General features: G+C 39.6%; 1 protein-coding gene across 2 annotated transcripts in view; it reads right to left on the bottom strand.

The window, feature by feature from the left end:
• dock4b (dedicator of cytokinesis 4b) overlaps positions 1–12,194 on the bottom strand; it is a 141,215-nt gene that overhangs the window by 67,832 nt on the left and 61,189 nt on the right. For both annotated transcript variants that reach the window (XM_036210305.1, XM_024290061.2), the window contains exons 8-12: positions 11,744–11,895; positions 5,669–5,750; positions 5,520–5,580; positions 5,314–5,446; positions 3,358–3,446 (exon numbers count right to left, since the gene is read on the bottom strand). In XM_036210305.1, coding sequence (XP_036066198.1) covers positions 3,358–3,446; positions 5,314–5,446; positions 5,520–5,580; positions 5,669–5,750; positions 11,744–11,895 — 517 coding nt within the window. The remainder of the gene's footprint in view (positions 1–3,357; positions 3,447–5,313; positions 5,447–5,519; positions 5,581–5,668; positions 5,751–11,743; positions 11,896–12,194) is intronic.

Consider the following 12,194-nt stretch of genomic DNA (forward strand, 5'->3'; position numbering starts at 1 on the left):
ACACATGAACATCCAAAAAACAGGACACTTGGACACATGGGTGGGCAGGGCAAGAACCAACCAATCACTACCTTTCATGTTTTGTAATTGTCTCCAAAAAAAGAAAACAAAACTGTCAATTTTCCGATTTGATCAGCTGTAAATTCTCGCTGGCAGTAAAGCTGTTAAACTGTTGAACATCTAAGTGTTTATCCTCCGTGAGCATAATGCTATCAAAATAAAAGCCTGAAGCAGCACTTCCACATGGTGGGTAGCATCTGAGGAAAAAAGAGAAACCTGCTGCGCTCTGTCATTACGCCTGTCTTTCATTGTGGCTGTGAATAATTGCTTTTGGTTGCAGAATTTCAAAGATAAAAATGTCAATGTTTGCCAGCAGGCATTAAAAAAAACACTTAAGGAAAAGAAAAAAAGATCCACTGAATGTGATGGAAGTTCAGCTGCGATGAGAGTTATCTCTTGATGTGTTATCCTCTGTTAATCTGATCCCGTGAGCCTGCCTGTGTTTTATCGTTGGTGATATTGCCAGGCGGCAGAAGCGGAATTAGACAGCAAACAAAGCTGATAATTGAACCTGATAAAGATTTAGTTGAAAGCCCAATATGAGATTAAAAGAAGCCACATCAGCAGAGAGATGCTGAAAAACAACAAGTTTCTGTTTAGTATTCCAACATTTCTCAGCTGCTTTAGTACTGCTTAAGCCTTAATAAGACTACGGTTACGTATCCCAAAATGTAACCACACGACAACCTTCATAGAAGTTTTTTAGCATATTCAGAATGGTTGTAATCAGGAGGTGGTGGTTGGTGATTGGACGATTTTTGTCTAAAAGTTGATTTCAGTCAGTGGCTATTTCAAGTGGCAGTCCAAAGACATCCGGGCGGTGACACCCGTATCATCGGCCAGCAGCAGTTCTGACTGGACAATATGCAAATATCAACAAACGTCACCGTCTGACCATATTAGGTGCGACCGGTAGCGGACCATTCTGAACACCCGATGACTACCTGACTGACCAACAATTTGGGGGCTCGTCCGGGATGAGGAAGAAGCAGATTTTTGGGTGGGTGTCAGTATCCTTTCCATGGCGTGACCAGAGTCCAAAACCACTTAAAATAAGGTAAGCAGAAACCTGCAACTTGGGGGCTTGTCCGGGATGAGGAAGAAGTAGATTTTTGGGTGGATACCAGTATCCTTTCCATGGCATGACCAGAGTCCAGACTCACATAAAATAAGGTAAGCAGAAGCTTGCAACTTGGGGGCTCGTCCGGGATGAGGAACAAATGTGTTTTTGGGTGGGTACCAGTATCCTTTCTATGGCATGACCAGAGTCCAGTCACATAAAATACTGTAAGCAGAAGCCTGCAACTTGGGGGCTCGTCCGGGATAAGGAAGAAGTGGTTTTTGGGTGGATACCAGTATCCTTTCCATGGCGTGACCAGAGTTCAGAAAAATATAAAATAAGGTAAGCAGAGGACTTCAATTCTGCACATTTATTTATTTAGCCCAACATTTATTACTACTACTGGTCACATTCTAGGTAAAGTTGCTGACATTAAAGCTTTTCAAAAAAATCGGGTGGTGGGATGAAATCTTAAAGACTCTGCTAATCACACGGTGGCAGTTGTATTTGTGACCGTAGCACGAGCCACATGCCGCCCTACAGGCGTTGACCTGCACTGCAACTTTTTGGATTGCCCCGCCTGTGGAGGGTCGCAGAAAGGAGCGGCTGCGTCTTAACCCTTGTGCTACTCTAGGTATGTTGACATTGGGAGTGGGGTCACCTGGACCCCACAAGACAGTACACTGAACTTTTTTTCCAATGATTTTTGATTTTCACTGGTGCAGACATGAAAACCTGTCCACCTTCATCCATATTTGTCATGGGATGGATAACACGTCAATATAAGGGTAGGGTCATCTGGACCCCAGAAGAGTTAAGTCCTTACTGGCCGAGCTCAAATCCTGCACGGATTGGGTGTGTAGGTGATAAATAAGTCATACTCAAAGGACGGCCGTAAGACGTACATACAATCTACACTCCTATTCTCCAATTTCTCATTTTCTAACAGTCAGGCTGCACACAAGGAGCATATAAGAGCCAATTATTCAAGCTAAAAACTGGCCAATCACATGTCTCAATAAAAGTTTGTGGTGCCTACTGGTCCCCAAGTTAAACATTAAAAACGTTGGATAGACAAATTCTCCATAACCCGTTGTGTGTGTGGGGACTACCAATGAGGTCACTCCTAACTGGTGAGAGCGGTTGCCATAGCAACATTGACATAGCTCGATGCAGACCAATCACTACTTATTCACCTCATATGGCGACATCCATAATCGCAAAAATGGCGACTACACTGACTTCATCTGGTTGGAACCATAAGTAAGGCATTTTCAATTGGTGACATCACACTCACTCAGTCCAGTACTCATATACAGTCAATGGCTGCAAGGTTTTGCATTCTTGCAACAAAATTCAGGAATTTAAACAGTTTGCTCACATTAAAGATTTATCTCTTTATAGTTTGAATTGTTTTAGAAATGTTTTATGAGCTGGAACACTCCTGAAACGTTCAAACTTCTTTTAACTTCATTTAAGAAGATTTAGACATATTTTTTTTTTTCTCCCAAAAAACATAAAAAACATAAAAAAAAACCATTCCACCTACTGCACTTTTTTGGTGTGTATTTTTGCATGTGTGTTTGTGGGTAAATGCATGCGTCTCTGCATGCATGCTTGTATATGTATGAATGCATAAAAGTGTGTTTCAGTATGTGGATTTATTTGAGCTATAAATGTGCATTGTGTGTGCGTTGTATGCAGGTGTGTGGGTTTGTGTGTGCATGGGTGTTTTTAAATGTGTGAGCATACTCTTGTGTAAGTGCACTCGTGTGTGTTTGTATTTGTATACATGTTTGTGTACATGTGCATGCATATATGTGTTTGTATGATTGTGAATGTGTGTGATTGCAAACACACTTCTTCTTCGAGAGAGTTGTTGTTTTTCTTTGACGTCTGTGGAACTAAATGTTCTGATTTTTCATCAACTCGTTGCCATGGGAGACGGCTGATGCTGTTGTTCAGAGTGATGTGAATGCAGCTATTTATACAAACTGTCTGGGCTCTTATGCAATTACAAGTTCCCAGCACAAGTGAGAATGTTAAGGCTGACCCACTCCTCAAAAGAGGAACTTCTCACGCTAAAGCTGCTGACTGGAACAAGACGCTAATGATGTAATTCTGCTGCTTTACAACAACATGAGGATGATGAAAGAGACCTCACAGGCACTAAAAACCCATCAGATTCAAGTCATTGGGGTTCTTCTCAGATGACAGGAAGCTGCAGGGATTCTTACCTGTGTTGGATCCAGATAAGTTGTATCTGGAATTGGCCTTTCTGATGATATTTTCATGGATCTGGTACCACTCACTCTCTGTGTTACACCTTAAGGAAAATAAAGAGATAATGACAAATACAGAGTCAAAAGGGTGTAGAAGGACTAATAAAAATAAAAAGAGACTGTCAAATAGAATAGTGAGAAATCTAAACATAATGTCAGAGATAAAGAGATAGATAATGGCATTAAAAATGACAAACGGAAAAAAGACAGATTAATTCTGCAGAAGTCACACAAAGCATGAGAGTGTTCAATTAAATTGATTTCTCTTAACCAATGTTTCCAGTTTTTTAGATTTTTATTGAAAATCTTAGCGTGCATTGTCTCTCCGTCTTCTCCGGCGAACTGAAATATGGAGTGATTTTTGTGCCGCCACATTGCAGCAAAAGTCACAGTTCAAAAAACAGATCAAAATGCTCCAAATTGCAAACAAAATGTAATGTGTTAGGAATAAAAATGCATAATATTTATTAATTGCTTTCAAACACTTTTTTTGCTTTCATAAAATATTTTGCATTTCCAAAGATTTTTTTTTAAATCTGGACCAATCAGAAAGCTGAAACAAACATTACAAGAAACTAAACGTAAGAACGCAAAATCAAAGACACGGGTGAGAGAAAGATGAGAAACATCGCATCCAAAAACATTTATGCTGCAATCACAAAAATATTTTGGATTGCAAAAAAAAAAGGTTTGCAAACCCAAAAATATTTTAAAAGCAGAAAAGGGTTTGCAAACGTAAAGAATTTTTTTGAAGCAAAAAAAAAGTTTGCAAACGCAAAAAAAAAAAAAATTTAAGCAAAAAAAAGTTTGCTGATGCAAAAATGCTTTTTGAGAGCAAAATAAAAAGTCAACAAATGCAAAAATATTTTTTGAGAACTAAAAAAGTTTGTAAACACTAAAAAATTGTGTAAAATCAAAAACATTTGCAAATGCAAAAATATTTTTAAAAGCAAAAAAATTTACAAATGCAACAATATTTTTTGAAAACAAAAAAAATTGGCAAATGCAAAAAAAATGTTTGAAAGCTAAAAAAAAAAATGTGCAAACACTAAAAAATTGCTGAAAGCAAAAAAAAAAGTTTGCAAATGCAAAAATATTTTTTGAAAACAAAAAAAAGTTTTTGAAAGAAATATTAACATTTTGATTTGAAAATTATGAGCTATAATTCTTATCACTTTACATTTTGTTTGCAATTTAGACCATTTTCATGTCAAATCTGTGACTTTTGCTTCCATTATGGTGGCACAAAAAACACTCCATAATGAAAAATCTCTTTTTTACAAGAGTTTTACCAGATTAAATATATATAATACAATTTGAAATGCCACTACTTGGTGACTGAATTTAACATTTTTGTAATCGGGATGCAGCAGTTGCATTTTTAAAAGCTGTACAGAGCCACTGAGTTTTAAGAAAAATTAAAAATGTGACAGTATAAGGACAGTTTCTCTTTAAACGTGGTCAGTGGACAACAAGGTTTTTTCCAGGTTGCACAGTGGCAGTCCAGTAACAAAACACTGGACGATGAGTAATTGTCTCCACCCATCACACGCTAGCAGGTTTATCTGTGACCATAGACTAATATATTTATATTTTCCCCAAAGATTATAGAATACACATATTAACATTCGTCTTGTTTCTGGAGGAAAAACCCCACAAACCCCACAGCTTTTTCTTTGAACTAGATCTAATTCGGCCAGTTGGTCTGGTCCAGCTCCAATTTAGGTCAAACTTCTGTGTCAACGGTTGCTTTTTTTAACCTTCAGGGTATTATGAGGGCAGACTGTATTGAACTGCAGAATGCTGCCACTGCAACAGCTGCCAGTCAATAAGGCTCCAAAGCTCTGAAGCATCCCTCAAAAGAAAAAACGGTTTCATTTTGGACGTCTCTGAAGATCCAAGGCGACTTACGTGTAAACTTTTAGCAGGTGGTCATCCTTAGAGTCTGCGGTGAGGAGGTCGGCGATGCTGACCACGGCGCAGCCGAAAGGCCGCCTGTACTGAACGCTGCACAGGTTCTTCTTCTCCCCGGCTCCCATCCTCCCTGCACACAGCGGTAGGAGGTTCAAATCCCCGCAGTGCTCAAAAGGGGGAAGCAGAAACAACATCCTTCCTACCGATTCTTATGATGTGCACAACGATGTAGACGTCTTTACGCAGATCGCTGCTTCCCAAATCCTGAAAGAGAACCAAACAAAGACGGTTGAGTCAACTTTTAACAGCTTTGTGATGCTTCCAAACACTTTTTTTAATTGTTACTGCCCACCACAAACAGCGTGCATTGTCTCTCCGTCTTCTCCGGCGACTTGGGCAACCCGTTTTTATTCAGCCTGACGAAGAAGCGCTCGCTGCACAAAACAAAACACAAGTGATGACTGAGTGTGGTAAAAACCGTCTCCGAGTCACAGCTAACAGGAACGGAGAAAAATGAAAGACTGAAAATGTCAGGAGACAGTGAAGGCAGCACAACAGAGCTATCTGAAAACTGAACCCTAACCCGAAAAGCTTAGGTGGACGACGCTCGTGAAAATGGACCAGTGCGTCAAAACTCCCAGCAGAGAGATGTTTGACATGAAGCTGGGAATCACAAATGCATCTGATGTTCTGATGGATCCAAACGTACAACTCTTTGACTTCTGGACTGAAGTGCAAACAAAAACAAAACGACCTAAAGAGGTTTAACCTCTACAACTAATAAACAGACTAACATTCAGACTCCTGTGTGGTTAGATTGTAGAGATATTCAACATTTATTGTAAAGTTACACTAAAAAAAGTAACCTGTGACAGGTGAATTCGTGACGTAGGGTTATAGATGTTTCAAGGCGGTAAAACCTCTCATTACACACTTAATAAACTTTTGTCACACCCATAATTTGCTCTTGTTTAAAGGGTAACCAAACCCTAAATCAACTTTTTATTGTCTATTGACCTTTATAAATGGGGCTTTAAAAGTGCTGTCTGTAGGTCATTGCCAATTTTTTTACGAATTAAAATAAACTAGTTTAATTCTAGAAAATATAGAATAGTGTGCTGCCCCCTACAGGTTGAAACGAGGTATTACAGTTGAATTTTGTGATTGGTAGAACCATGTAAGTTTCAGAAGTCTCATGTCATGATCTGCAGCTCCAGTAATGATAACAGTCCTGCCCCCAAGCCCCACCCCTCTAATTGGATTTTCATATTTCATTTGTGGGTGGAGTCAATCTCCAACTTCCCTGTTTGGTAGCCCTTTAAACTCTCAAAGTTCAAACCTTCATAGAAAAGGTAGTCCAGTATTATAGAATGAAAACGGAGATCTAATCGAGAAATGTATGTAGATTTTGAGAAACTGAACACATTATCTTAAGGAGACACAGAGGAGATCGACTGACAAAACACTACAGCCAATCAGGATGCAGGACACAATGCTGGCTACCATTTAACACTGAAGATGTCATCAGTGATACCTAAGTAATAATAAATTGGCATAATGTAAATCTTTGACCGTTTACGGGATCATCAACATGGAGAGCAAAGTGATGCCACAGAACTTTCAGTGGAGGTTAAGGACTTTTCTCCTCCACCTTCTCCCAAGACAGGAGCTCAAGGTCCAGACTGAATGGGCACGTGTCTGAGTGGTAAAATGACGCTAGCATCCTAAGCTAATAAAGGCTAACGTATCAGCAAATAATCCTGAATAAAACGTTCATTGCAAATCCCATCACCACGATGGAGTTTGTTGAGTTTAATGGCAATTGCACTAAACCACTGTTGCCTAACTCACAAATCCTCCGGAAAATTGTTAAGCCAGTAGATTTTTGACAACCGAAGATGCGAAAGCTAACACGATAATGAATGACTGTTATAGAATCTAATATGGGCGGGGCTTTTGTACTGGTTCTTCAGACCATGATGACATAAAACTTCTGAAATGTGTAGGACTTAGACCAGTTGACCAATCACAAAATTCAACTGTAATGCCTAGTTTCAACCTTTAGGGGGCAGCACACAGACAGTTTTAGACTGTAATTTCAGGAAGTACTTTCAAAACCCCAAGAACAGAGGTCAACAGCCAAAAAAAGTTGATTTAGTGTTTGGTTATCCTTTAACGTAAAATGCTGCATGATGACACTTTACGTTTCTCCGCATCGGAATCAGATGGTTTGCGTTAATTGAATAATTGCAAATCATTGTGAAATTCAAATTTACAATTACTAGAACTAAACTGTCCTCAAATGCTCCCTGCCCCACACAACCAGAGGCAAACCACTCCAGTTCTCATTCCGTTTCTCTTTGTACTCTGTCCTCCCCATTCCCACTGTACTGAATGGTGTAAACGGCGGCAGCGGAAAGCGTCCTGCTGGGGCCTTCCGCCCCCCCTTACATCCTGGCTGGCGAGTGGAGAGCTAATCCAGTTAGGTGACTTTCACAGTCCACAGATAAGCAGAGGGAAAAACCTTGTAATGCAGCAGCGTCTGACAATAAGCCAAGTCGCTGGCACCGCTAACTGCTGGAGCTACAGTACAAGCGCGGAATTGAACCCCCCCCCAATAGATCCAGTACATGCCATCCATGAAGCACACATGTACAGAAAACTGGGATGACTTCTAAAAGTCGAAATGATCAAATAAGTAAAGGCTCTTTTAAATTTAAAGTCAGTGTAGTTTACTGTCTTGTACTGTACTTGTAGGACAATGGGTCTTACGAAATCTTACGAGATCTTCTGGTGTTCTGTCAGGAAAGTTTGGCTCTTATCAACAAGGATGGGGTGTAACAGTTGGGGTTTAGCGTTCATGAATTTCTTTCTGTCAGATTCTTCTCCATTATATACAACTTTGACGTTCTAAACTTTTAACTACAGCTTTTTTGTTGAAGGTACATTATCTAGTTCAATACCACTCTTATTCATATTCTCCCACTTGATGGTAATAGCTTGTTGATCCCCAATCAGAACTTCGTCCGCCTTTGTTCACTGATCACCTTACCCATTGACTGTATACGGGAACTGGACCAATAGAGTGTGACGTCATCCATTGAAAATGGCTTACTTCCAACTTTAACAACACGTGGTCAGTACAGTTATTGACATCCTTCAGCCGCAGAGGTCGGGTGAGACGGAAACGGTGGCGCGATATCTCAGTATTCGTGGATTAACCATGTCTACGCTGCCATACCCCCGAAAATAAGAGTATGGAAAGATGTATTATTCTTTGCAAGAATTAATGAGGGGAAAACTTTTGGTTTGGATCTTGGGTTGGGAAAAGCTCTGTAGTCGTAAAACCTTTCCGGCAATCAATGGATTACATTGTGTGACGACAGAAGCTCCACCCTAATGGGTCCGTTCCATTCTTCTATGGACCTAAGGCCAACGGGGGACCAAAAATGTACTAGTCGGTCCTGCTTAAAGGGTCCATTTTGTAATGGAAACGCAAAAAAGTCCAGCCTTCCCCGGCCCAGTCTGGTTTGGACCGCTCAGTGGAAACAAGGCATAAGCGTCACTTTCTGACGTTTTTGGGTGTCCCCAACTTGTCGTTGTGCCTATTAAATCAGGGGTTCACAACCTCCGGGCCAAAAATCGATACCAGATCAAGGGCCGCTTGGTACCTTTGACATAGATAGAGAAAAATCAGGGGTCCCCAACCCTCGGGACGTGGACCCCAACCCGGTCCCCGTGCCCGTTATCTTCTCTGGCACCACGCCCCAAGGGTTGGGGACCTGATTTAATGAGAATAGCCAGCACATCAAAAAATGACAAGGTAGGGACACCCAAATGTCAAAAAGTGGCGCGGAGGGGGCCCGAACTATACGTCCATACATGACGAGTATGGAGAGAGATTGTGTAGAGTACGCAGTGATTGGTCCGAGACAGTCTGAGTCAACGTTTCTAAGGGCAATGGCTATCATCAAACAGGAGTGAGCTTATTGGAAGACCACAACCCTTCCACGTCTTGAACATCTGACGTGACACCACATACTTTTGTTGAGGCATCTGATTGGTGAGTTTATAACTTTAATAACTACAGAAAAAATATAGGGAAAAATCTGGATTAGCAAGAATGACTGATTAATAGTTCTTTATTTCTCTATGGAAGTCTTAGGGATTTTGGCTTCTTGGAATCAACAGGTACTTCCTGTTTGGAATGCGAAGGGGGCGGGGCCAAGCAGTCCATTTCTAATATACAGTCAGTGGCTTTAAACCCAACACAAAAGATCAGTCACCCTCCTCACTGCGCTCGCCGTTCTCTTTCCCAATATCGATAATTGTATTAGCTCACACCATGGGTTGTCATTGAGGGCAGTGACCAGTCGGTGTGATAAATGGAGGATAAACAAACTCAAAATGTGAGTGGAGTTGAGGGATTTCAAGGAATAAAACATAAAAAGTCAGTAGAATAAAGTAGAAGACGTTCAAAGCGATCAGTGAGAGCGTTGGTACAGCATAACACCGTCACGCGAAGAGTGTACTGAACACAAAGACGCTGCCATGGAGCATAGAAGCCCATAGTGTTGGCATGGCATTGAGACAGCAGGTCAGAGTCCCATCTGGTCCACAACAGACACACAAACACACACACAGAAATTACCAGCCCATAGTGGAGCAGCAAACATGGCTTTCAGCCAGAGAGATTGTGTAAATGTGTTTGTGCCTCCCTGTTTATGTATGTGCCAGACAGTGTGAGACAACATTGGCAGACGGCCATGGGGAGATTTTTCCAAAACGACAAGTGAGGAAAACAAACACAAGGGAAAATTTCAAGGAGTTTCGTGAATTGAAATAAAAGTTGGTGTTTTTTGAAGCCAAGAATGAAAAAGAGAAATTTAGAGAAAAGAAAATGTTAAAAATCTGTGTAATTTGAGGCCAAGTCTTATGTCGTTTATACAGATTTAGTTGAGAACTTGATGCGACACCATGAAGCGACAGAAATAAACTTCCGCTTTTTGGGGTCTAACCACTCGTTTTCTTTATCTTGACATCTGCACTTGGTGGGGACATCAATTAACTCATCTTCTCTTTGAAATGTACCACTACAGAGCTTAATCACACCATGAATGGAGAGTGAGTTTCAAAATAAAAGTACAAACTCTCTGACTGGCATGTTTTTCATATGTACAACCCAGTTCTTTGCATTAGATCTGGATCTGTTATTATTTAAGTAACTACAAACATGGAGCTTAAGAATTTAACTTTAACTTAGCAAAATCTTATAATATAGATTTTTTTTCCCCATTTCTCTTTTTTTATAATGATCTATAAGAAAAATGTCCTATTGTTGAGGATTTTGAGTGTTCCTCGTGGTCTAAAAAAACAAAAATAAAACTTTTTTTTTTTTTTCACTGCTGACGTGACACTACCTACATTTCAAGTTTACCAAAAATACAGGGTGTCTTTTATTTTGAAAGGATGTTATGCAACCTCTGACAAAAGTTATAAAGTATTACATTTTTTAACTGCTATTTATTCTTTATATTTATGTTTGCATTATACAAAAAAGTATGTTTATCATAATTGCTGCAGTAGCATAAAAATAAATTAGTGTCTTAATTTTCTTAAAGGAGATTTGGTGGCTCCTTTTGGATTGTAGCCAGTAAGAAATTTACCTGAATGGCTCTTTAAGTGTTGCAGACCCCTGAGATAGACTTTTTATATCATTTTATTTCAAAATAAAAGATAACAAAGCAGCTATGTTTTCCACTCTGTCAAAGCAGGTCCATTTATTTAGTGATTATTTTACTTTTTTGAGCAGATTTACCATCAACTAAAGCAGACGAAGTGGAGCAATTTAGACTAGAATTTAGATTTTACCTGTATAAAAAACACACACACACATTGAGAAAATTTCCACATTAAAGGATTGGTCAGTTGGTGCACAAGCCCCGCCCACTCATACTAATTGACAAGCAAAGTTTGCCCAAAGACAACAAAACAAATGTGCCATTCAATGTAAAACGTGATTTAGATATAAAATGTATATATTTTTAAATATTACAGCATAATTATAGCATCATTTTTCTTTCTACAAAAAAATATGACACAGTAAAAAAACATTGTGTTTTTCAAAATAAAGGTCCTAATACATATCTGTGGTAATAGTTGACTTGATTAATGAAGTTTCATTTATTTTGTTACTATGTGTCAAACAAATCTGTTTGTTTAATATCTAAAAATGTGGATTAAAAACATTCCCATTAGTTGCTTGAAAATTCTCATTTTCAGAGTCCACCTGACCTTGAATTTGAACCCACAACCTAACAGTCTCAGGTCAGACACTCTACCACTGGCCCACAGAGCAGTGATGCTAACTCATCCTACATTTACGTAAAAAAATCACTGTGAATATTTTATTTGGATGAATGCTCACCTGAGAGGCCGGCCCTCCCGCCCGTCATAAATGTGAAAGAAGACCTCTAGCTCCTCCCCCAGGTTGGCGCTCATTAGACTCTTGACGTGCACAAACAGGTGATGGGTGCTGGCGGGTGCAGGAGTTTCCTTCTTACGGTGCCGATTCTCCATCTGCAACAGAAAAATACAACTTCAAATGAGGTTGGAAAGCTTAGAAAAAGCACAGAGTTTGTGGTTTATAGACTTTCTTAGATGCAGAATCAAAGATGTTTCCTCTAATTCCAGCCAATCACGTCGTCTGAGAGCTGCTGCATCCGGCGAAAACATTTCTCAGTCAAAGATAAACGGAATCCACTGAGACATCTCACTCCCTCGTTCTTTGACTTGGATTTGCATAAATATTTGAAGACCAACTAGCTTACATATACATATATATATATATATATATATATATATATATATATATATAT

Source organism: Oryzias melastigma, linkage group LG23 (genome assembly GCF_002922805.2).
Source record: "Oryzias melastigma strain HK-1 linkage group LG23, ASM292280v2, whole genome shotgun sequence".
Lineage (NCBI taxonomy): Eukaryota > Metazoa > Chordata > Actinopteri > Beloniformes > Adrianichthyidae > Oryzias > Oryzias melastigma.